This window comes from Chroicocephalus ridibundus, chromosome 5 (assembly GCF_963924245.1).
Source record: "Chroicocephalus ridibundus chromosome 5, bChrRid1.1, whole genome shotgun sequence".
NCBI classification, from domain to species: domain Eukaryota; kingdom Metazoa; phylum Chordata; class Aves; order Charadriiformes; family Laridae; genus Chroicocephalus; species Chroicocephalus ridibundus.
In genome coordinates, this window is record NC_086288.1 from 34,409,391 (window position 1) to 34,435,307 (window position 25,917).

General features: G+C 50.0%; 1 protein-coding gene across 2 annotated transcripts; it reads left to right on the forward strand.

Annotated features, from left to right (window-relative positions):
* Positions 1-258: 258 nt before the first annotated feature.
* PRAG1 (PEAK1 related, kinase-activating pseudokinase 1) lies at positions 259-25,773 on the forward strand. Of its 2 annotated transcripts, XR_010071320.1 has the most exons (7): positions 259-394; positions 2,884-3,278; positions 4,667-6,501; positions 15,389-15,546; positions 18,787-19,505; positions 22,971-24,081; positions 25,726-25,773. XR_010071320.1 is itself a non-coding variant. In XM_063336556.1 (6 exons), the coding sequence occupies exons 2-6, from the start codon at positions 2,922-2,924 to the stop codon at positions 24,006-24,008; spliced, it is 4,107 nt and encodes a 1,368-aa protein (XP_063192626.1). In that variant the 5' UTR covers positions 259-394; positions 2,884-2,921; the 3' UTR covers positions 24,009-24,304. The 2 variants fall into 2 exon arrangements, 1 of the variants encoding a protein (XP_063192626.1); XM_063336556.1 differs by lacking the exon at positions 25,726-25,773 and having other exon boundaries at positions 22,971-24,304.
* Positions 25,774-25,917: the final 144 nt, after the last annotated feature.

The window sequence follows — 25,917 nt, forward strand, 5'->3', positions numbered from 1 at the left end:
TGGGGTCTGGGGTACGTGAGTGCCTGCATCCCCCCGCGGGGGTTGGTACCCACGGGCGATGTCCCTGAGATGGTGCGTGTCTGCGTGGGAGCTGCTGGGGAAGGCGGCGGGGCGGGTGTCGCTGCGTGTTGCCTGTGTCCCTGCATCGGGTGGGGTGTGCTTTGTGCCGAGGGGAGACACGCGTGTGCGGGGGGAGCGGGGCTGCCGCCCTGCCCCCGCTGCTGCCCACGCCGTGCCCCGAGGGGGCGGGCCGGGAGGCGGGGCGGGGCGGGGCGGCCGCTGCCCCCCGGCCCACGCGGGGCCCCGCTTGCCACTCGCCCGGTGGCGGCGGCGGCGGCCGTGGCCGGGCGCAGCGCGGAGCGGAGCCGAGCCCCGCCGCCGCCGCGGGAGGCTGGTGAGTGCGGTCGGGGGCGGGCACCGGGCCTCCGCCTCCCGGGACAAAGCCGGGCTGGGAGGGACCCCGGCCGCCGCTCGGGGCCGGGGCGGGGCTGCCGGTAGTCCGGGGCCGTGCCGGTGCCCACCGAGCATGCGGGCGGAAGGTGGGGCGGGGGGAACGAAGCCGGCCCCGGGTGCGCACCGGTCCCCACCGGCACCGTGAGCCCCGGCGGGCCCTGCCGGTTAACTTTTCCCGGTCCCGGTGGACGCCCGGCGCCCCGGGGGGCCCGTCCGGCAGCCAGAGCTGCTTGGAGGGTTGGGGGTTTCTTTTCGGGCCGGAGCATCCTGGTGCCGCATCCTAGCATCTCTCTCCTAGATAGCAGGTAGCCTTTATACCGGGTCCTTGCCGGTGCCCCGGGAGGCGCGGGGGTTCCGGGGGTGCCTTAGACCTAGCTCCTGGTTCTCGGCTCGCCCGGGGCGAGGGGCGGTCGAGTTTCCCCGCACGGCACCGCGTGGGTTGGTGTGGGCTGGGTACCGGCAGCCCCGCCGGTGTGCGGACACGGGGCCGCCCCGCTGTCTGGGCAGCGAGGAGCAACGGCTGGTTTAGCTGCAGAAAGGGAAATCCCGGCCTTTAAAAGGCAGTTGGCAGCGCCGATTGTTAAAGCAGAAGTGAAGAGTTTTTTCTGGCTCCGGTCCCTGCTTTCCTCCCTTTGATTTTTCTTTTTTCTTTGCTGGCTCTCATCAGGACACTTGTTCAGCTTTGGGTGATGCCGGACACTGCTTGCTAGATCTGAAAAGAAACAAAGAACAGAATATTGTTTTCAAGATGTTTTTTTCCCCCCAGCAAATAGTGTTAATCTCGTTGAATATGTCGCGGTATGTCCAAGAGCGAGTTGCTGTCCTTTGGTTAATTTAGACTCTGCGAAGTCCGTGGAAAAACCTCTCTAATACAGTCTCTTCCCTAAAAAGAGAGAGGCATGCACCAATCTGATTTGTGAATCCCATTGATATCCCCCCCTTTTTTTTTTCTGCTCTTTTATGAGGTAGATCCAAATTTACCAGCCTGCCAGACAGAACGAGTCTGCAGGTACTAATGCTTTAGCCGATCAAAGCCTCCCTTCCCAAAGGTGGCATTTGCATTCAGATGATGCTTGTGGGTCAGTGGCTCTCACAGCCCACCCCCCCACCCCCTCATCGCTTTGTCCCATCCAAGCTCTTATTCTTTCTTTTTGCCATGCAATAGGGTGGCTGTTGCAGAGGCTGCCCAGGGCATCTCTGAGCCCTGAGGCAAGAGGCTTTACAGAGACGTGGGCTGGTGTAGAGGTCTATGAGGGTGCAAAGGTGTCCATAGCCATGGTGGTGTTACGGTATGCCTGTGTGGAGGGAGCCCTGAAGGATCAGGCTGTTAAATTTTGCTCTTGTGCCATCAGGATTTGGGTGTAAAAGTGCCTGTTCACTTGGAGACCCACAGGGAAGGAGCCTCAGTTTGCATTGGGATCAACTGACCGGGAGATGATGACCTGAAGTTGGTTGGGTGGGGAAGGACTCTGTTGAGAGATGTGGGAGACTTGTGTGCCCTGACACTCATAGCAGCCAGCTGCAATTTTCCTGATCTAGTTGCATTTTCTCATCTTCTCTTCCCTAATCCACTGAGCTTTGTGGGAGACCTTGTCTGAAGTGTCTCCAAAGTTGTTAGCTCCAGGTAGCTACCGGCTGAGTGCAATCAAACTTGGCTGTGTGGGGAGGGGGGGCACAGGAATGCAGGAATGTCTTGTTCCTGGGGCATTTCCTCCTGGGGAAGGAAGATGGGAATGGATCCTTGTCTGTAAGTAATCCAACAGCAAAACGTTTCTCCCCTTGCAGACAATGAATCGTTTGAGCGAGCTGACACTGTTATTTGTGGCTCCTGGCAAACCAGATAAGAGCTTTCTGCCAAGCACTTGCTCAAATCAGTGCCAGCCCCAGCCTTGCTGATTGCCTTTCTCCATTGCACTGGGTGGGAGAGAAGCCTTTGTGTACCACGGCAGTAATCACAGTGGTGCTTCTGGGTGAAGCAAGGTTGTTGCTGGTCCCCTTGGTTACACCACCACCGATTCTAGTCCTTGTATCCCCAGGCCTTTTTATTTTCCAGAGGGAGGATGCCACTTTGGAGAAGGAATTTTCCCCACCTGGCTCTGCTTGTGGGGCTGTGAACAGCTATTTCCAAGACCTCTTTCCTTTACCCTTGATCTAAACATTGCACGAGGCTCGTTATACATGCTCGTTAAACAGGGAATTAAATCACATAGGAATGCTGCTTGCTTGATGTCTTCTCTATTACAGAGCTATGCTTAGAAGTTGAGGCTTTTTAAGTGATTGTGTGGGCTTTAGCTAAGCTGCGAAAAAAACCTTGTAAACAATAAGCCTTTGTGATGAAGGCAGAGTAAGTGTAATTATCACCTGTCCTATTAAAAATCCTGTCATTTTGGGGCATAACCAAACTAATCAGACAGTGTTGTGCTTTTCCAGATAACTAGGTGATCTTTAAGAGCGGCTCTGGGAAGCAAATGCAAAATGAGCAGCGGAGGACAGTGCAGAAGACGCAGAGGGCTCTTGGTCTGAGCCACGAGGATTTGAAGATGTCTGCGTGCAGTGACTTTGTGGAACACGTTTGGAAGCCCGGCTCCTGCAAAAACTGCTTCAACCCAAAGAGTTCCCATTGGCTGCAAACACCCCCAGACGTGGGAGCTTGTGGTGCGCTCCCGAATGGAGTTAGGACCAAGCCTGAGAGCCCCACGTTGGAAGACGAAGGTGTAAATACCTCCCCCTTCTCAAAGCCAACAATTGCTGTGAAGCCAACTATGATAAACTCAGATGTTTCTGACGCGTGGGCAGATGTGAATATGAATGCAGATCTGTCACAGGTAATGATTAATCCAGCCAAAGCATGACTTCCCGTTACTTACCTCTCCTCTGGAGTGCTAGGAATATCTGTTAAAACGGTTTCCTTCCCTTTGTTTTTCCTTCTGGTCTTGACTCGGGCTTTTAAGCCTTATATTGGCTTCTCAAAGAACCTTTGGCTGAAGCCGAATGAGTTGTTGCTCACAAGGCATGTGCAAAGGAGCTTAAAAATACATTGTTAGTTCAGGAACTTCCGGATTTTAAATGAGGATGCGGGTTAAAGTTATTTTCCTGGGAAGTTACACTGGAAAGAAATCCTGTCTGGTTGCAGTCGGTGCTAACGGGATCCACGGTCTTCATGGGTGGGGAGGAAAGCGCCTTACCTTCCTAGCCCAGCTCCTCGGGCTCCCAACCTTTGCCAGAGCAGTAGTGCCCTCTGGGTGTAGCACTGCTGCCTGCCTGCAAACTGGCAAGCCCTGGTGGTGTGGGTGGTTCACTCCTCTCCCTGCCCGGTTGATATCAGCACTTGCCCCAGCCATGCAGGATGAAGCCTGGGCTGCTGTCACCCTGCCCGTGACATAGGTGTGCTGGTATGTCCACCCTTGTCCCAGAGGAGGGGTAGGGCTAGCTGGCTGTCATCTTAGCCTCCCGTTGCTCTCCCCCGCTTCTCTTCTAGGGATAAAGGGCACACGAGTGCAGGGTGCCATCGTCGGTGGGGTTTGAGCTGTGTGCACAGATTTGGCCCCAGGCTGAGTTTTGCACTACGGGACCAGGTTCTGCCACCCTGGGAGGGGGCGTTTCTTTGCTGACACGCATTACCCCCTGCCTCTCCTGCTGCTCCTCTCCCTTGGCAAGCAGGATAGATGTCCCTCAGATGAAGAAATTTCGGATGCATTTCCCCGCCTGCTCCCCAGTCCCTATTGCTCAGCGTAGCCAAGCTGCTATCCCAGGATAACCTGTGATATTCCGTGTCTGTGCTCTGGACCGCGCGACTTCAGAGCAGCAGTGTGAAATGAAACAAAAATAAGCAGAGGGAGGTGCAAATATTCCTTCGCTCTCTGAATTGTTAATTGCACGGTGATTCGCAGACAGGATGACAGGTTGGACACGTTTCTGGCAGCGAACCCACAGAAAGAGAAAGGAGAATGCCTTATTTCAGTGCATTGCCATTGTTGGTAATGCAAGGATTGAAAATGGTCCAGGAAATAGGGCAAGTGTAATTTAAGTAGAAAAGGTTTGCAGTAGTTATTAGTGGGGTGAGCACAGAGCAAAACAGACTCTGAACACCAGAGGACTTTTCTGTGGAGCTGGGTTATTTTCTCTCTTTTTTTTTTTTTTTGTTTTTAAATATTTCTCTCTCATTTTGCCCATGCACATCCTGACAGCACACTTGTCTCTTTGGCTCATGCAGGTCAGCTGGGGCATGGTTTCTGGCAAACACCTTCTTTTGAAATCAGGAGACACACAGCGGATCTGCCTCGACAATTTTGGCAACAGTGGTATGAGAAAGCCCTTCCTTCATAGCCCGCCGAGTGACTGCTTGTCTTGCTGTCCTCCTAGCTACACCATGGTGGGCCTGCGCAGCCTGGAGAGTCGAGTGGAGAGAAATGTCTCCATCCACAGCCTAGTGCTTGTGGGTGAGGTGGGCAAGCAGGAGGACAGAGCCAAGGACAAATTTGCCCTGCCGCATCGGGCCCTCTGTCCTAATCCATCCGCCTTGGGAGACAGAAGCGCTACAAACTCCAGCAAAAACTCTTCTTCCCAAGCCAGAGAAGGAGCAGTGCTTCCCTTGGAGGGCGACTGCGGTCGTCTCTCCTCTGGCTTTGAAAGTGAAGGGGGTGAGTACTGTTCAATCACAGACTGCCGCAGAGAGCACCCCGTCTCGCGGGAGCCACGTTGTGCGGAGGGGAAGGGTGGCTGGTGTGAGAAGGAGAACTCTGCTCCCTGTGGATGGAGGCAGCGGGATGCTCCAGAGATTCCCAGGCCAAGTGGCAGGGCAGTCAAGTTCAACGAAGAGGAGCGTAGAGCTGTGAATGTGGCCTTCTGCATCACAAAAGATCAGGGTGATCCTCTCCCCTATGCCCTGTGTTCAGAGAGGAAAAAGCTGGCTCTCCACTCTGAGCCTGCTGCCCTCCCTGAGAGCACCGGGAGCAGCAAGGCAGCTGCCTTTGCTTTGTCCCAGGAGGACGAGGACTCACCTCTCCCTGGAGACCCCTCTGTCACTGGAGGCCCCTGGCCTGAGGGTTCAAGTACTCCTCAGCAGGCTCTGGTGGAGCCGCAACGCTCTCGCCTTGCTGAGCCAGCCCACAGTGATCCCATCTACGCCGAGAGCACCAAGAGGAAGAAGGCACAGATGAAGGCTGTTGGTGGACAGGCAAAAGTGGAGAAGCTGGCCCGTGGCACTGGCAAGGAGCAAGCTGATGGGACATGGAGGGATGGCGGCTGGGCTTTGGGTGGTGAGAAGGAATTCCAGGACACCACTGGCCAGGTGGCGGCAAAGATAACTATAATGACTGCACACACTGAGGATGATCACAAGACAATATTCCTCAGCAGCCCTGACTCAGCGGTGGGAGTTCAGTGGCCATGCATCAGCCCCACTTCCCACACTGATTTTGGGGCTTCATCACCTGCCACTGAGCCTGGAGACATTTTTCAAGCATCTGGAAGTGAAAACAGCACACGATTTCATCTGGCAGCTCCTGCTAAGACTTCAGTTACTGAGGGTCCGGCCATTCCCCCAAAGATGTCCAAAAACAGCCAGCCAGGAAGTGAGGGGAACCGTGTGTCCCCAGTAAGCTCCCATGTGGCAAGGTTTGGTGATGACAACAGCCACGATGGAGCTGGTGTTCAGCTGCTGCCACGGAGCTGTGCGGATACAGGTGCCTTTGGGGCGTCCCCTTCTCCTTGCCCTCATGTCAACGGGGCCTCTGCAGAGGAGTCCAGCAGAGGCCTTCCAGGCTCATCCTATGACAGGAGGCAGAAATACTACACCCCAACGTGGACCAAGCAGTGCCGGATAGAGGAGGAGGAGGAGCAGGAAGAGGAGCAGGAGCTCTTAACCCACCCATGGGCAGTGGGAGCTGAGAATGGAAGAGCTGGTGCCGACCTTGTGGATGATGGCCCGATGCTGGAGAGCCAGACTGGGATCAGCAAATCATCGTCTTTCTCCTTTGATTTCCCTAAAGACAAGAGCAGTGGTGTGGAGTTTGCACCACCGCCACCGCCGCCAAAAAAGCAGTCCAGGTACAGCCCTGTGAGTGTGTGTGTGGTGGTCTGTTAACTACTTGCAATTGGGATGTTTGCTGCAGGGATTGATTCACTAGGAGGTGCTTGTTGTGCTTTTCTTCCTTTTCTGTTCAAAGGTGGGCTTTCAGGAGCATGGGAGGTGACTGCACAGCTGAAAAGCCACATACTTTTTTGCTCTGAAAAGCTGTCATATCTTTGCAAGTCCTGGTTCACATGCCGTGCGTGCTTGCAACAGCCCTTCAGGGCTGCACGTTACGGCCTTGGGTCCCAATATTCAAGTGAGAACAAGGTCCGTGCTTGGAATGGCTGGTGTTTCACAGGTCAGCTTCATTCTGTCTTGGCACAGTCCCCTAATGTTGAATAGGATAGAGAACCTGGGGTTGTGAGCTCCTTTTGTAGGTGGAACTGGGCAACTTCGCTTGGTGCTAATAGCAAGGGCCTCTGAAATCCTCATTTTCAGTTTGGCTCTACTATCTTTTTGTTTCCGAGGTTAACTTTTGAAGCTGCGGTTTCCCAGGGAGGACTCCTTGTAGGCAAGCAGGTAATTGGAGCTCGCCTAACGTGTGCTCACCATGTGTGGGAGCCGCCTGGCTTCAGGCAGACTTTCCCCGCACTGCTGTCCTGAAGTCAGGTTTGCAGGCAGGGTGGCAGCAAGCCCTACAAAACAAATGTGAATGAGGGAGAGCTGTCCATCTGGGAAGGAAGTAGCTCTGCTAAGCAATTAAAAAAACAGGCTTCCGATACTGTGTGTGCATTCAGTATCTGCAGCTGTGTGGATAAAAAAAAAAAAAGAGAAAAATGGAGGAAGAAAAATTTATTTCCTTGCCATGCAACTAATGGATTAGGTTGTCTGATCATGGTGGGGAGGGATACTTTCCCATTCTCTGTGTGTCCTGTATTTGCTTTATTGCGTGCATCAGTTTTGTTACCTGAAACTGTGCATTGCACAACAGATTTGACTCCAGCTCCTTGATTTAAACATTGGGAGAAGAAGGGATGGGTGTTTGAATGAAAACTTGCTCTTGGGGTCCATGGTCAAACTTATGCATAGGCATCAGAGACCTCCGGGTTGAGACTGTGGTTGAGTTGGCCCATCCTCTGTTTTGTTCTCGCACTACATTTTCAATGTTTTTAGGGTTGGCTAGCCCAGGGAACTAGCGTTTTAAATTGGCCAAGTGATGAACAAATTAGGTTTCTCAAGGAAAGGGAAGGGATGAACAAGAGACTTTAGTTCTCCTTGATGCTGGGCTTCCTGCTGTGATGCTGCACACCTGCTGGAGTCAGAGGAAAGAAAAGGACCACAAGCAAGTGAACACACGGATGAGCTTTATTGCCTTTAAAATCAAAAAGAACACAAAGATGTGCTTTAGTTTTGACCCTGTGAACTTTCATGGCTGCTGCCACTTGGTGTCTCCTATAAGCCTGTGGCTTGGGATTGTATTTGCTACATGAGGTATTGTTGAGGCCCAGCAGAGCTGTGATGATACGATGCTGTCGAGCAGCGATTATTTAGGAAATGCTGAATTGCCTGCTGAAATTCCTTTCCCTGCAGAGCAGAGGTCACTGGGCAGGCCAGAAGGGTGGTGGCACTCAAACTCAGCAATATCTAGCCCAGCAACTTGAAGTACTAGGACCTCCTTCTACTCATCGAAGAGCAGCCATGCAGAGCCCTTTGTCTGTATTGGGGGCAAAGATGCTTCCCTGGCAGTGCCCGGAGTCTCCTTTCCACCTTCGTGAGGGCTGGGAGTGGAGACAGGGGGCTCCTTGATGTGTCAGGGCGTCCCCTTGGCTGGGTGTCTTGGACCAGTTGTGCTTCAAGCCAGGAGCATGCCCTGCTGTTGCCATCCACATGGAGTTGCGAACTGTCCTGAGGGGTGTGGAGCATTTTCCCCTCCTTGGAGGGGCTGATTCATGCTCCTGGTGTGACTGGGCTATGCCAATTGTTAACAGTTGCTTCTGAGTCATCCTGAAAGCATCTGTGTGCTAGAAAGCCTGTGTGATATCAGGCAGGGAAACTGAGGTTGGGGAACACGTGGCATCCGTGACCAGGATCTCTGGCAAAACCTGGCGGGTGGTTGAGGTAGGTGCTGGCATTGCTCTTACCCTCTGTGGCTGTAGGCCATGTGTTCTGCTTCATGTATTTGTCTTCTGAACACCTTGGTGCCTGCAGCTGAGCCTTAGGGCACCTTAATCAAAAAGCACATCCCTCCCTCCAGCTACAAAACCGCTGTGCAGCCAGCCTGAGGAGCAATTTGATCAGATGGCAGGTTTCGCAAGCCATGCAAACCCAGCTGGTTGCTTTGTTTGTCTGCTTTGAGGATGCTCTCGTTTTCATCTCAAGCGTGGCTTCTCTGAGCATGTTGCTGCAGGAACTAGGGTGTTGTTACCTGTGCGTGGCAGAGGGATGGCTGGCTACACGCACAACTGGTTAAAATCACCATAGCGGAACTGTGATACCCTGGGCAGCCATTGCTTGCAGCTTCGGGTCATGACATGACTCTGACCTGGTGCTGGAGGAACATCTCTTCTGGTCCTTCTGGGGTGCAGCCAAATGCCTGAAGAAGGGAGGAGGTCTTGCACACAAAGGTGGCTCGCACACATCCATACTCTCCTAGTCCTGGGCAGTCTGTGGGCATGTGCTCATCCACAATGGCAGAACCACTGATATTTCTGTTAGGCTTATTTAGTCCCTCACAGAGACAGAGCACTTCAGCCCAAGAAGTTCTTTGGTGGCACAGCTGCAAAGGCTCCTTTGATGGATGGATGGAGATAAAGTCAGTGTAGACCTGGTTGTGGCACAGTTTTGGGGCTTAGCAAATCAGGGTTCATTTCAGCTGCAGGAAAGGCGTGTAACCATCCTTTTTCCTTCTAGATCTCAAGCTGCAGCAAGGTATTTGATTTCATGCTGGAAAATGAAGCCTGCCTGTTTGACTTTCCTAATTAAACTTAATTGTTTATTTTAAAGAAAACTTGCATGTGTGTTCAAACTGGTTTCAAAGCAGAAAAAGAAAAAGTGAGTCTGTAGATTTTGTTTTTTTCATCTTAGCTCTAACAATTAAAAGGGGAAAAAAATTTTTACAGGGTAAATTCCTGCCAGGCACTGAGGAAACTCTGGTCATGCAGTAAGCATGGCAGAAGGAGTGATTTTAGAGAGTTTTTAAAGCTGGCGGAAAAATGTAAAATAATGGATTTTTGTCCTGTTTCGTCCTATGTAAAGCTGCTCTGGACTTCTTGCAACTGTTTCTTCATACAGTCCTTTTTCCCCTGCTTGTTTGAAAGATTATAGATATTTAAGGTCTGCCTGGTCTGAAATGAAATGGAAAATGAGTTTAATTACAAGAGGAAAGAGATTGGAAAGGGAAGATGGTGGCAGGTCTTTTTCCAAAAGCTGGAAAGGTAGTTGGCCAAGGAAAGGGCTCACCAGAGGAACTAAGATTCCTAGGACTTGCGTGTGCGGTGATGATTTGAAGGTTCTTCAGTGTGAAATGCTCTAGCATGGCTTTTAGTTTCTTGGCACAAGGAATGAATCCTTGCTGAAATTTATGCCTCTCTTATGCAGAGGGTCAGGCTAAATGATCCTCATGGTTTCTTCTAGCCTGCAGAACCTTGACGGTTAATGTGTTTCATGTGTCTCTTAAAAAAAGGAAACAGTGATGCTGTTTTGCATCTTGAGCTGTTGGCTCTTGAGCTGTTTTCATCATAATTAATGCTACTTGCAAAAGGCAGTGCCATAGATAGCTTCTGAAATTTGCTGAATGTGCTCACTTGGGGTAATAAACGTGTGTAGCATGGCGCATCCTGGCACTCACCATCACTGAAAACAGGACAACTAAAGTTGCGATGTGCCAAGACTGCATGTTGCAGTGCTGCTGCTGATGCCGCTTGTTGCCAGAGGGAACAGAAAACAAGAGCGTTACAAAAACCGACCGTGTTGGGAATTGGATTGCCAGGAAAAGAGCCAGGTTTGTTTCTCGCTGGGGAGGTGGTGCTTGCTGGCTGGTGGGGCTGTGCTGTGTGTTCCTTGCCAGGAATCGGTCTCTGACAGAGCAGCGCTGCACCTGAGGCAGAGCATTTCCATTTTCTTACCATTCCTGAGGCACCCGTTTCTCTTTGGAGCTCAGTGTCAGGATGTACCTCGGTGACAAAAGCAACCTGGCTACATGGAGATGCCGTGGCAATTACAAATGGAATTGGAAGTCACACGGGTCCCAAATTTTTACCCCGTTCTTTTTGACTGGATGACAGCGGAGACTTGCTGTGTGGTCTGGGACAAGCCAGATTTATTATTATTAAAATAATAAATAAATGAATAAGAAACTCTGGATGGAGTCTATTTAAATACATAACTAATAATTAAATAAGTTAATAAAGCAAAGAAGGGAGGATATTTCTTGAGCAGGAGAGAGAAACACGCTCCAGGACAGGGAGGGAATACACCTTTTGGATTCTCCCCGTGTTTTTTGTCTGAAGCTAATCAGGAATTTCTCATGCTGCTTCCGCCAGTGGGTAATTTCTAAAAGTTTGTGATTTGTCAGCCAATCTTTTGGGAGAGATAGTTTCTTTTAAAATGAACGTCACTCACTTTTCTGTGTGTTTCCTATCTTGCCTCTTAAAAAAGCAGAGGTGGAAATTGAAATGACATTCATTGTCCTCTTCACCACATCAGAGCATTCAGTGATTTAATTTTTGACCCACCTACCATCTTAATTCTGCACCCCATCCAAACTTCCCCTTGCATCCCCAGACTCCAAACCTATGTTTCAACTTAAACTGCGCTACATAAAACCTTTTAGGTACAGGGAGGAGCAGTGTAGTCCTCTGGACAGAGCTTGGAGTGTTTCAAAATCTCTTTCCCCCACCTTGATTCTGGTTTCCCCACATTTACGAGCTGGTAGCAGAAGGATAAGTACAAATCCAAGCCTCAAATGTTGTAAGCTCCTATATGCTGCTTTTTTTTTTAACTGCTCTGTGCATCCAGGAGAATATGTTGGAAGAAACAGCAGTGGAGAGAGGAGGAAGATATAATTATTCACATTTCATGATAGACAAGCATATGGTACAATGGTGCTTCCTCTTGTGCAATCATTATGCCCAGCCATATGTTGTGTTTGATGCTATAATGCAGTCTGGATTTTTCTCTGTGCTGCGCATTAGTTTCAGTATTTTGTTTTGGGAGGGGGTGTCCTGTTGACATTATCACTGGCCTTCTCCTGAAGCACAGTTTGGTTTGTGGTGGTTTGTGTGTGTTCTCTGCTCTCCTCTGCTTCCTTCCCCTGTGGCATGATTTATAAAGCTCAGCATCTCGGTTAGCATCTCTGTTGTTCAAGTCCTGTCATCTGTGCTGAGGAGTGACCCTCTCCTGCCGGCACAGCAAGGCTGGGAAACCCCTGTAATGGGGCTGCAGAGCAGGTGCTCCTTGTGATCAGGTGTCTGCATGGGGAGAGATGCTTCCAGCATCCTCCACTGCTGCCAACAGGCTGTGCGTGTGATGGCCGCTGGAAAGGAGCAAGCGGGAGTCTTGCAGTTCTTGCATCTGAGTGGACGACTCCCCCTCTCAAAACCTCCCTGCCCCTTGCGCTTCTGGAAGGTAACCAGATCTGCGTGTCAAATCTTGGGCAGGGAGTTCAAGCCGAAGGCGTTCCCGGAGTCTGAGGGATTCCTGGGGCAATATCCCAAGGCACATGTGTCTGCTGTGGTTAGGGGAGCCGTGCTTTGGTGCCATCTCCGCTCTCCCTCTGAGAAGTGCAAGAAACTAAACACAAGGCTACCACTCAAATATGAATCACAGGAAAGATGAAGCATGGCACGGCTGGAGATGCAATGTGAGGCATGGCAAATCATCCGGATCCCTTTGCAATACTACAGAACTCCAAACTGGGGTTTTTTTTGTTTTGTTCTGTTGATTTATTTTTTTTTTTTACAGGACCACTGTTTTCAAACTTGACTTGTTTTTTTTGTTTTCATCATGGGAAAACTGGGGAATAGTGAATGGGAAGGCTTGCCTGAATACGCGAGCGTGTTGCATGGAGAAAGTTGAGTAACTGAAGTGTATTTAAAGCCATCAGAATAATTTGGAGAGCTGGAAATCCTGTCTTTTTAGGTTACTAGATTGGGAGAGCTGACTCCTGTGACCTGTTCTTTATGCACTGGCACATGAAGGAGCCTCTCATGCTGCATTTGAAGTTGCCAGTTACATTTAAGGTGCTGAGCACGGATTTTTGAAATGGAGGTAAATTAACCACTGCTACGTTTTCCTGAAGGGGACTGGAGCCCACCAATGTTAGCAAGCCAGTGAGGGGCAATCCCACTGATTTTTTTCAGGTTTAAGATGGATCGATGCTCTTTATTTCCAATATCCTTTGGTGAAAAGGGCGAGATGGAGAATAGCAACCTGTGTCCTTGCAGTCAGGCGTGGTGGGAAGGAACAGTAGCAAAGCAGGCAAAGTTCAGGTTAGCTGTAAATCAGGATCCCACGGGCTGTCGCAGTGATGGGCTGCTCAGCTCTTGGGATGGAATTTTACTGGAAAGGGAGAGTTTGTCCCTGGCAAGTGTTTTCAGTAATTCCTTGGTATAGTTGGCAGTATTTTAATCTGTGCAGGCTGCAGCCTGGGCTTCAAACAGCTCGTAGGAAAAGAAGGAGATGTAAAGCCGAGATATTTCCAGGCGGTCTTAGCTGGCCCGGCTGTAACATCTGAAACAAGAGCAGGATGTCGTTTAAGCCGCAAACAATTTCTATTTCGGTGTGCCTATTCAGGAACTGCATTTTACATAAGTCACCACGGTACAGAGAGGAAACGGGGCTCTCTGTACATCTGACTTCACCGCAACGTTGGGCTTGGCAAAGGCAGCAACCAGCACGGTGCTGACAGGCGCCGCGTTGCGCCCAGGTTGCTTGGAGGAATAGGTGTGGCCGCGCGCGGTGGACCTTGGACCGCACCGAGCAAAGTCCCATCTCTCTCTGAGTGCGGGAATGGTAAGGCAGCTCTGTGGATTTGTGTTTAAGTGATGGGAAGGAAACAGAAATGCACCAACTGGTTTTTGTATGGGGCGAAGGGGTGGGGGTGGGGGCAGTGGGGAGGGGAGGAATGCGTTAGAAAATCTCTCATGTATGCAAATCGAGACTCTCTCTCTCTTGCAAAATCTTCTTCTTTTCTTATAGATTCAAAAGCTTCCTTGATTCTTGCCAGGTCAGACAGTGCACCCGCGTGGGTGTGCGCCCGTGCATTTTTTTCCCCTCCAGATTGCTAAAACATCTAAGAAAGTTATAGGATAAAGATATATCTTTGTAATAAAAATTAAAAAAAAAAAAAAGAAGAAGATTTAAGTCCAGTCGGTTGCCTTCAACAGCGTTAATCATAACAGAGCTAAAAACCTCAATGTGTCTCTTTCACTCTCTCTCCTTTTATTTTTTAACTGTGACTTGTGTGGTGCATTGCAAAGTTCTGTAAATCATCCCCAAGAGGCTTGCTGTGGTAAATTCATCACTGGTGCAAGACCAGTGTCTCTGACGAGTTATACCTGAGGTGGTTTTTAGAGCCTTATTTCATCAGCCCCTGAGTATTTTTAGACCGAGGCTGCTGAGGCAAATGAGGAAGTCTGGCAGAAGTTTCTTCCGGGCTTCTCATATGCTCTGCTCTCCATGTGGTGGTGTGGACACGAGTAAGTGCTTTGTCTGGATGGGGAATTAAGCATTTCTCAGTCTTCAAATAAAAATTGTTCATGGCATCTGCTGTGCATGGGGGTTTTGGAAGAGGAGAGATTGTGAGCGTGGACAGGGTGCCACAAGAAAACGGTCGTGCATGTCTTTTGTTTGTCTTTCTCAGCAGCCGTTCAGCCGTCTGATTAGGAAACGCCGGATACCTTCCAGCAAGATAGCTGGTGGAAGTCCTTTTTCTTTTTTACAAGTCTGCCACTAACCTTTTTACGTTCTTAATCAACAACGTGTTGAATTTTATCAGCAGATTGGCAGTTTTACTTAAAAAATGTGGACTGATAACCTTCATTTGCTGGCCGATAGAGAGTCTGAACTGTGCCAAAGCTAGGAGTGTTTTTGTTCTGATTTGCTGCCCGATTTCAACAGTTCTTGTTGTTTTCCAAGGAGGGAAAAATGAAGAAAATGCAGGGGAAATTCTTTATCTTAGCGAAAAGTCCTGCTTGCCTACAACTGGTCACTTAAACTGTGACCTGGCAGGTTATAAGCCCAGTTTATGGTTTGTTTATTTATTTAATTTTTTTTTTTAGATAGAAGCTGCATGGAAAACTGTAGATCTTGTATTAAAAGCTGCATGGTAGGCCCTGAGTTTGGCAGACACTTGTTTTCCGCAGAGGCGCTTCTTCTTTTGGAAGGTGTCAGTTGTTACTGCGATGCACTGAGGAGACAACAGCTGCTAGGAATGGCCTCTTCTTCCACTTATGCCTCCGCCTTGAAGGAATTGGGTTGTCACACCCAGCCTCAACCTACCCTTCTGTAAAATGGGAGGAGTGATGCCACTCCCTTCCCTTGAGAACTTTACTGAAGGTGAACACTGGTGGGTCCCCGCTTACCAGGGACGGTGGACAAGATGGGATGAGATCCAGGACCCCAGGCAAAGGTGGCACAAACTGGGGCTGGATGCTGTTGTCTCAGTGGTTCTCTCTGCTCAAGCACAGCTGGTTTGTCATGGCGAGCTGGCATGGGGGCTGCAAGGCTATAACCTGCTCGGTGTCAGTGGGATGCAATCCTCAGATGACAGAGAAAGAAGACAAGTGCACAGGAATGAGGTGCTGTGGCACAGTAAAAGGCTGCACAGTGTCTGTATGGATGGGCAGGGACCAAGCTAAGGCTGCTCTTGGCAGGGTATCTTTTGCCATCTGTCTCCTGACTCTTCTTTTTCACTCTCTCTAGGCACGCTCTAAAAATGAACCCGAATAACGCTGAGTTGGAGAGGGTCAGCAACAGCTCTGCCGAGAGCCTCAGCCCACCTTTCAGGAGCGTCCACGTCAGCTTCACAGCTGGCTCCACCGACAGCCTCGACTCAGACACGCAGACTGGCAGTGATGGCAGTAAGTGACAATTGGGTGTGGGAGAGGTAGCATCGGACCTGAGGAAGGAGTTACCTCCATCCTGAGGCCTGCTGCTGGGGCAGTATCTTCAGAGCAGGGATCATGGGGGTCTGATCACCTAGCAAGCCTTCATCTTTCCATTTCTCCTACCCTTCTGCCTCTTGATGCACTTAAGATGAATGTGGCAGAGTCAGGCCAGCATCGCGGACTTTTTCCTCTTTCGTTTGGCAAGTGCCAAAATCATTCATCCTGTATAAAACATATATATCCTTTGTCTGCACAAAACCTCCATCTGAAAGCAGTTGTCCTAATCCCGCTTGTGCTTCATGCGTTGCATGAGGTAACAAGTAGTCCTGCCATAGAACATCTTCCATAGGTTTGAGGAGTACCAGAAGGAGTCTTGCGCTAGAGGTGATCTCTCCTTCTCATTGTGTTTCCAGTCATTTCTTGAAGGGGAAAAAAATCTGCCTGCACTCGTTTAAGTGAGATTAAAAAGTACTTACTATGAAGTCACTTTTTTCATCAGTGCGTAACTTAGACATGCACTAACGTGTTCAGCAGCTCAGAAAGTATTTCCTTTGCAAAAGCAGCCTTCGTGTAGTGGAAGTTCTGTCTTTCCAAGAGCAACAATGTGCAGCAATAAAATTAAGAGCCAGAGCTCTGGAAACTCCATTTTTCCACCACTAACTTGGAGTCCGAGAGTGAGACCATGCCAGGAAACTGTACAGAGGGAAGAAAAACTCACATATGTTGGATCTTTACTTGCTGGGCACAGAAGCAATTTCCTGTCAAAAATGATATGGGACAAGAGGATTCTCTGCCTCCACAAACAGAAGCAACTGTTTCAACTCATCTTGGGAAAGCTGAGTTTTTAAATGAATAACGCAAATGCAATTTTCCTTGCTGATGCAGGCAAGAAGCTATGCAGTCAATCACTGACTGAGGTGAGCTCAAATTAATTGGCCATGCTGTCACATGTTAAAATACGAAATGAGCGGGAGCTTTTAAGCCCTTGACATGCAGAAGGACTCTACGCTGAAGGTGCAGAGCACTGTTGGGAAAGCTGTGAAAGGGTTTCATTTGCTATCCTGTTCTTGGGACAGAGCCCATCAGCACGTTAAAAAAAAAAAAAAAAAAAAAAAAAAAAAAAAGTAAGAGCAGTTTGGCATTTGTGGGCTAGGTGTGTGGACCGGTTGCCAAAGCTTCCAGCTCTGATGTTTGTTCTGTAAGACTCTGTCAAGTAAATCTTGCCTCTTGAAACGGGGATTCAGCTGCGTGTCCTGGCAGAGATGCCTCTCTTGAGTTGCTCTTGGGCTGCATGACGAAGAATTTCTCTTGGCTGTATCCTCTGTCAAAGCCCCTTGAAATGGAAGTGGCAAGAGATGCCATGCTGAACGATTCCTACCTGTGGCTTTTTGACTTGGTTTTAATAGAGGGGATCTTTCCCATGGACCAGGTAGGGTGTGATGCAGGTGTTTGGGTTTTCATTAAAGCTTGGGGCATGCATCTATGTTGAGCCATGGGCTCCACAGTTACCTGTGCAGCTGCAGAGCAGCTGAAACTGGAGAGCAGTCAATTGCTCAGCAACTGGGTGTACAATGCAGGCAGACACCTGGGGCAAGGGCCCAACAGGAGTCAGATAGCTTGGCACCCAGGAACTGGGGCAAAAAAGATGTGGTGATTCACAACGCTTCCTACAGAGCTGTTCCTACAGAGCATGTTGTCAGAAATGGGATGCTGAAACTACCTTCCATGGGGAAGCTCATCTTCTACAGAAACCAAAATCAGTGCTGCTCATTCCTGGGGTGTCTCAACACTGTTGCTTGGGATGGGATGTAAAGCAGCAGGAGCATACAGGCAGCCTTGGCAGTGGAGGGGACAAATTAAAATTGATGTCATGCTACCAAACTCTGGTGGGGAGGGACAAGGACAGATTGTGTCAGCATCCACTCTGGTAGCTGAGATGACCTGCCCTCACCTCGTGTAGGCTCAGGCGGTGAGCAGCTAGCAGGGATTGCTATTCTATCACAGCTGGTATGGCTTTGAGCCTGCATGTGGCACACCAGGACAGGCTGGGAGCTCAGGCATCTGCGCTCCTGCACTTGGAGGTTATGCGTGAGAGCTGGTGAGTCACTAGGGTTGTGACAGAGACAAGCGTCTGCCTCAGGTTGACATGAAACTGCCCCAGGGCGTTCCTGTGGAGAAAGCAGAAAGCCACTGTGAGGAAATACCTGCTGACGGCTGAACCCTCACCAGCAGCCTTGTGAGGAGGAAGGATGGCTTGCTACCTCTCTGCAGCTTTGGAAGCAGGGTTCGAAGAAAGCAATAGATCCCTCCATCAGCTGAGCTCGCTTGGAGCGAAACCTTTCAAGGTCTACACTTACATGCAACGTGTTAGCAGAGCTCAAGTTTATCAAGAGTCCTGCCTGTGTTACTTGTCTCCAGTCTGGCCAGGGTAGGAAAAGAGCTGCTACAGCTTCCTGAAATGAGCCAGCCATTCCAACACAATCTATGTGCAGATGGCAGGTGGAGCTGCTTGGGATTTAGTGGTATGTAGTGGGGCCAGGCTGCTGTCTGAGCAAAGAGGTCCAGCAATAAGCTGGGGGACAGGCAGCGGCAGGGAGGCCAGATTTTTTCAGGAGGATGGAAATTGCCAAAATCCCAGGCCTCGCCCAGTGACCCTTACCCAGTGTGAGGCAGAGAGACAGGTTCAATATAGTTCTTGGGCTGCTCTGGTACAGCTGGAGGGACGGAGCTCTGTAGCGTGAGTCACTCCCTCCTTATCCTGCCGTGCTGCTGAAGTACTGGCTGGCAGCTCCCAGGTGAGACAGGCTGTGTTTAAGAGATTGTCCTCGTATCCCGAGTGCTTCATTCTTATCTCCCTGTGGATGACATCACAGCTTAAACATTTACCCTCTACTGGCTTTTTACTACTCTGTATGCAGTTCACAGGGGAGTGGTTTCAAGGGGGGAATTCCTCTAGATGGCTGGTTGCAGCCTGCTTTGCAAACCTGCTGTATTAAACTGGATTCAATCCCTAACCCCTTCAGTGAAGCTTTACAGTTGTGAATAGGTGAGGACTGTGCACTGGGCTTAGACATAACCTGGCTGGCTGCTTTGTTCCCGGCCAGGGCCCTGGGAGATATAGCTTTTGGGGGTGGTAGGGGCATGGAGAGGGACCTGCACTCTCAGCCCACAAGGGACACTCATGGCATCTTCTTGTGTGTCACTGTCTCCTAGGGCACTCATCTGAGCCGAATCACTCACCTCCTCCAGCTGAGAGTCAAGTGTTTCCTCCTGTCCCTTTCCTTCCTGCCTCCGGTGAGGATGGTCCCTCCTCTGCCCCCAGCTGCCCACCCCCTCTGCCCCAGAAGAAGACAGTGAGCAGAACGGTGTCCTCCCCAGATGGCTTTTTTGGGGGACAGGTGTCTGCCAGCCCCAGGCTGAATGTCAGCCACTCCGAGAGCAATGTCTGCCTCCGAGAGGAGTCTCCCTTTGTCTACCCAGCTAGCCTGGGCAGCCGCCCTGTTGCCTTCTCCTCCTCCGAGTCCCTGGAGAAAGGCTCCAAAGGAAATGGCTACTGGGGCTCAGCCACTGGTAAAAGCACAGGGGCTTGCGTCCCCAGCAGAAACCTCCAGTCGCTCTCCTCCTCGCAGCTCAGTGTGTCCAGCCAGGTGTCATCAGGCTCCAGTCTCCAGCTCCACAACCTCCTGAGCAACATGGACAGCAAGGAGGGGGTGTATGCCAAGCTAGGGGCCCTCTACGCCGAGTCCTTGCGCCGCCTGGTTGCCAAATGTGAGGACTGCTTCATGCGGGAGCAGAAGAATGAGCTGCACTTCAGCGAGAACAACTGGTCGCTCTTCAAGCTGACGTGCAACAAGCCCTGTTGCGATTCGGGGGATGCAATATATTACTGTGCCACCTGCTCCAAGGACCCTTCTACCACCTATGCTGTGAAGGTAAGCCCACTCCCAGGAAGCATCCAGGCTTATCTTCATCTTCCAGTTGGGGAGGATGAGGCAAAGAGCTGCAGGGTCCAAGGCTGCATGGGAGTGTGTGGCTGAGCTGGGATTGAACCTTCGAGCTTTTTTTTCCCCCTATCTGGTGTATGGATTTGAATGAAAGAGTGGGAAGCAGACTTAGGTGGGTATGCCTTTGAGAAGCACCATCAGCACACAGTGGCCTGTTTTCTCTGCTTGTCTTTCTCACGGGTAAAGCCTGGCAAGCAAAACCCCTTCCAAAATTGCCACTTTTTCCCTACCACTTGCAAAGGTGAATTTGGAGAAGTAATTTTCGTTGTAACAGATGCCAGTCAGATGCATGTTGCTGCAGACCAGTAGGGTCTGAAACCCAACCAGGTTCTCTCTAAAAAAAATCTTTGTGCAAATACTATGTTGTAAACTCAGAGGCATTTGCCTCTGATGACACAAACTGATGAAATGATGTTCAAAAGACAGCATTTTTGCCTCTGCCTGCTTTTTAAGTGAAGTCTGACCCAGAAACCATGTGAGTGCATACATGATCTTGAAACTGCAGGCATTAGGGTATGGCAGATATCAATTAAACAATGCGAGGCTGACCCAGACATGCTGTGTGAAGTCAGATCTGAAATATTTTCCTGTAACTCTATGGAATCAATGTTTGAAATGGAAACTTGAGGTACAATAGTTCAGCTCTTTGAAACCTGGATAAGTAAGCTTATCCAACCTGTTCTATGGACATCCTGTGGACTTGGGGGTTTTGACCCATGTTACTACTTGAATACAAAGCCTTTAATTTCTATTCTGTCTTAACCCTAGGGGCATCTCATTGCTGCCTACTCTTCAGGTTGTTCTCAAAACCTAAAGTAATTCCCAAAAAAGCACTGTCAGAGATGCATTAAGCAAGGAAAAAAATATATCTTTTGTGAATCGTTTCCACCATTAAGAACCCCAAGGGGATGTTTTAGTTAAGTAATAGCTTTAAAGCCAGTTCATATTCTAAAGGAAGTACAGAGGGGCTGTAAATAACCAGAATGGTATTCAATGAGATCTTGCACCGATACCTCTAGTCCAGCACTCAGAGCTGCAGCTTCTCTTGTGTGTTATACCTAAATGCATTGCAACTTTCCTCCTGATACCTGAGAACTGCGTGGTGAACTGGTGTGCTCCTTTTCAATCTGCGGTTCCCTGTGGCACTCGCACACCTTTGCTTTTGCCTGCTGTGGTAGGTGGGGTTCAGAGGCTCAGCTCTATGGCTGTAGTGCATGAATTCTTGCCAAGGCAGAAACAGCACATTTCAGTCTCTTAATGGGACTGCACTTTGGGTCCCTGCATGTGATTTGGGATTACTCTGTGCCCTTGGTATGCTGCAAAGCACCTTAACAAAGCCAAAACCATTCCAATAGGGCCGTACTCTGCGCCAGGGTAAAACGAAGTTGTGTACGTGTTTACACGTATGCATGCATACACCTTCTGCAATGTTCCTGTGTGCCACCTTCCTTTTGGAAGCCAAAGTAGAGAATAATTGTGAAACTTTACAACTGGCTGATTCCTAGCTATCCCTCCTGGCTCCTATACAGATTTTCCAACATGAAAGAGATCAGAGACCTGTAGTTAAAATTAGACTTGGAGCGCTTGTGGGCAGAGGATCTGACTTGAGCCCAAGGAGCCTGCTGAGGAGCAGGAGCCAGAGTTTGGGCCATGTACAAGCAGACACGGCTATGTATAAAACACTCAGAAGGAGCCAGGGTTACATGAAATAGCTTTAGAGAAATTAAGCCAAGCTATGCTCCACACCTTGGCTTCTTTCTCCTCTTAAAGATGCGTGACTAAGCGAGCCTCAGGCTCCTACTTGGAGCTTGCTGCATGGAGGATGTCTCTGGCGCAGCCAAAGTCATGAAGAATGGCTGTCTGGGGACGATCTCCCTGTCTTCATTTGGTTGCAGTTGTTCTTCCAGAGACTTCTCTCCTGCAGGAGTTCCTCCCCCTTTTCTAAGCCTTACACATCTTCTCTATGTGGGAAGGAACAAGCAGGTTTGTTCATCAGTGGGCTGGAAGGCCTCCTCCACCTTTGGGGACCTTCTGTGTCTTTCTGCATCCTGCTGCATTAATCTGCAGTCTGCCTAGCTCTCCAAAGATTGTCTTTCCACAAAATAAGCATGCAGCCACAGCAGGGTATTTTTGTTTAGAAAAGAGAGGACAATAGGGATTTGAAATGCCCTGTCTCCACAGTATCGTCTCATCTGAGTGAATTACCTGCAACTGGCTAGATTCAAACCCTTGCTAGAGGAATACAAAAGCAGCCCGCTTCTCCAGCTCCTCTCTATTCTTGCATTTAGTTTAACTTGGAGGCAAAATTGATTTCTTGTCCGATTTTGCACGCATGCTGTGACTGGCAGTGGCACGCTCCAGGGTTTGAAGCCTTTTATGCTGAGTTTCAGCCTGTTGCTGATTCCTGTGGGTAAGATATAAATACATTGCTAAATTAAAAAAAAAAAAAAGTACTGTATAATAGAAATGCCAGAAGGCCCCATAAGCTAATGGATAGTCCTATAATAAACCTGAGTTTGAGTTTGTTTAGTCTTTAATGCAGTCATAAAGCTAAAATACAGAACAAAACGAAGATAAGTCATGTGGGTTTAAGAGAATCCAGATTATAAAAAGCTTTTTCCCCTCGAGTTTGCTGCACTCTCACTTATTTCTAAGCCTGTTGTTAGCTCCCGCGTTCTCTCAGGTGTTTTTTCCCTGTGCTGGTAAGCGCAGCTTGTTGCTGGTTTCTCTTAGCCGTTGATCAGGGGTTTGAGAGTAGTCACTGACACAAGGAACTGGAGTAGTTGAGGAGGATGTGAAAGTGGCTCCAGGGCTTAGGATCAGACAAGGGTTAGGTGGGAAGAAAGTGCTGGAGGTCTCTGTCCACCCCTTACTCCAAATGGTGCCACCCTCGCAGTCGTGTCACGTCACATCGCGTGGGGGCTTTGTCCAGGCAAGTGTTAACCATCTCTAGAGATGGAGGCAGCACATCATCTGCCACAGCCTTTGCTTTTCCCTCTGCAGAACGTGTCCTGGGCTGCAGGGGGGAATCTCAATGACATCCAATATGTAAAAGCTATCTTGCTTCTATCAGCAATGAAACAAAGTCTCCAGAAGTTAGTCATGGGAGGATTACCTTCCTCCTTTCCTGCAAGTAGTGGGCATTGCCTGGCAAAGGAAGCATGCCCAGAAACGTGACCCAGCCATCTGGTTGCTAGGGCTGGGTTGTTGCAGCAGAGAGCCTCAGGCCAAGAGATAGTTTGAAGTACTGAAGGGACCAACACGCACCCTGCTTCTACTAATGTCTTCCTTAGCATCTGTAAATCTCAGTTTAGGAACCCCCCTCTGAAATTCTGGTCTCTGCCCTGTGTCTGTCAATGGCTGATGAGATTTTCTTTTGGACTCTCTTTACAGATTTGTAAAACCCAGGAGTCCAAGGTGGCAGCTTCGTACTGCAGCCCTGCAGTGCCAGTCCACTTCAACATCCAGCAGGACTGTGGGCATTTTGTGGCCTCCGTCCCCTCCAGCATGCTGCTGGCCTCAGATGTGGGGAAAGGCATGCCTGGGGATGGCCTCCACCCCTCCCGCACTGCCAGTGAGCACGACTGCGTGGTGGTCATTACCCGGGAGGTGCCGAGCCAGACCACCGCTGACTTTGTGAGGGACTCTGTGATGTTGCACCAAGCCAAGCCCGAGCTGTATGAACGTCGCGTTTGCTTCTTGCTCCTCCAGCTCTGCAATGGCCTGGAGCATCTCAAAGAGCATGGTATCATCCATCGTGACCTGTGCCTGGAGAACCTCTTGCTTGTCCCTTGCAAGTCCCCCATGAGCTGTGTGAAAGCCAAAGATGACAAACACTTACCCCGCCTCATCATCAGCAATTTTTTGAAAGCCAAACAGAAGTCAGGAACTGGAGACTCCAAACTGAAGAAGAGTCAGGCCCGGCTGGCCCCGGAGATTGTGTCGGCTTCTCAGTACAAGAAGTTTGACGAGTTTCAGACTGGTATTCTCATCTATGAGCTGCTGCACCAGCCCAACCCCTTTGAGGAGAAGGTGCACCTCAGGGAGCAGGAGTATAGCCCTGAGGACCTCCCTGCTCTGCCCAGCCTGTCCATCTACTCCAGGGGACTGCAGCAGCTGGCCCACCTGCTACTGGAAGCGGATCCCATCAAGCGTGTGCGGATCACCGAGGCCAAGCGGATGCTGCAGTGTCTGCTCTGGGGGCCCCGGAAAGACCTCACTGAGCAGTCCCTCAGCCACGAGGAAGCCCTCCGCCGAGTGCTTCAGAACTGGGTGGACATGAAGCGTGCCCTGCTCATGATGAAGTTCGCAGAGAGGGCTGTGGACACGGAGCGGAGCATCGAACTGGAGGACTGGCTGTGCTGCCAGTACTTAGCATCTGCTGAGCCGGCCTCCCTCTCACATACGTTAAAACTGCTGCAGCTGCTCTGACCTTGGATGTGTCTCGGAGGCAGCTGAGGGCTCCCAGTTGCCTTGAGGCTAAAGGTGCACAGCCCCTTTATAGGTGAGAGGCTTGAATCTCATCTGCGAATGCACATTCAGCTCCTGCCCCGCACTCCGATCAGAGGGCACAAGACACGTTTAGTACCCTCAGCACTGTTAATTTGTGAGCAGGCAAAACTGGGAACCTGCCCCTATTTTGGGGGATTTTTATTCTTTTTTTGTATGGTATGGTAAGTCTGTGGACTAATAAACTCCAGCCTGCATGTGTGCATGTTTCTAATGAACTCAAGGTACTTGAGTTAATTTCTGTGCCTGTGGGACAGTCCTTTCATCCTCATCTCCCCTAAAGAATCAGAGCCTTTTTGCCTGGGAACACCACCCCTCTCCGGAGTGGGCAACAGGGACAAACGGTTGGCTGTTTCTCCTGGGAAGCAAGAGCAATTCACATAATGCTCCTTTGCAATGGAGAACCAGGAGGGGCTTTCAAATTTACTTCTTTCATGGTTTTTGGCATCCGTTTTGCTTCTCACTTTAAGAACAAAAATTACTGTTTGTTTCTGTGTATCAGCTGTATTTTCCACTGTGGGCAATTCAATATCAGCTGCCTATTACCTTCATTGGATACTAACACAGCATGGCTTTACTGTCTAGTGGTGCAGCCATGCAGGCTGTTGATTGTGAAAGGGTGAGAGAGAGCCCAGGATGGGTCTGTTCATGAGGGTGATGCTGCGTGCTGGGAATTACCCCTTGTAAAGTTAATGAAATGGAAAATCCCCAATTCACCCCCAAGGCCTTGTGGGGGGAAGTCAGGGCCAGGTTGCTTTGTTTTCCCCATCCCTCCACCTCCCTGCCTTCACCTGGCAATTCACCTGTCCCTTGTGTCTAGCCCTTTATCGAGAGATGAGCTGGCATGTGAAAGGCCAGGGCCACTGGCCTGTGGTCTGGGATGGTCTTATTGCTGCTGGTGTTTGAATTAGAAATGCATAAGGCTGGGTGCACTGCGAACATGCTCCTCCAACCGATGTGATGCAAGAGCAGCATGATGGAAGAAAGAGAAGCCAGCCTGGCCTCCCTCTGGCCCCTTTCCCTCCATCCAGGCATATAGCAGCCACTCAGCTTGGCAGAGAGGCCAAGCTGCTACTCAGAAAAACTGATTTTCAAAAAGGTTGTGGGCTGCTTTTACTTTTTCACCCCAAAACAAGGCAGAGGTGAGCTGCCCTGCTCTGGCACCAGTTCTGCAGCCCTTGAAGAAGGGGTAGGTTTGGGACACATGGAGAGAGTCCAGCATCAGCTTAGCTGAGGCAGGATGTCACTAGCTGAGCTACCCCCCTCCCAGCTCGAAACAGGGAGAAATTCATGAAGGCTTTCCTTCAGCCTTGATTCGCTTTCAGATCCAGCCTACTTTCTTGGGGGAATTTTAATTCCTCAGGTTTTTTTGACACTTCATACACTTTCTGTGAAACTTTTCCAGGCTTTTTTTTTTTTTCCAATCTGTTTGGCTATGGCTGCTGCTGATGGGAGGGGATGGTTCCTTGGCTGGGCACCCATTTGCAATGAATTTCCCCTGATCCCCTTAGGGAGGAGGCCATGCACGCCCCTGCCTGCTGAAAGAATGTGGGACGACTCCAACTGCGGCCGTCAGGAATTTTTTTTATAAACTGGCTTTCTTGTGTCTGACTCTTGGGTCCACTTCCCTCCAACATAGGTGGCAGGAGCCTTCTGGCTTGGGAATCACTCTCCCATGGACCATCCTGGACACATCGCCCTGGAAAGTCTGGCCTTGGGTTGCTGTATGTGGTCTCATGTGGGCCAGCAGAGTGATGGAACAGCTGGAGAACCTGCCCGAAGGAGCCCAGCATGTTTTTCAGAGATCAGATGAAGAGATGACTCAGTTTCT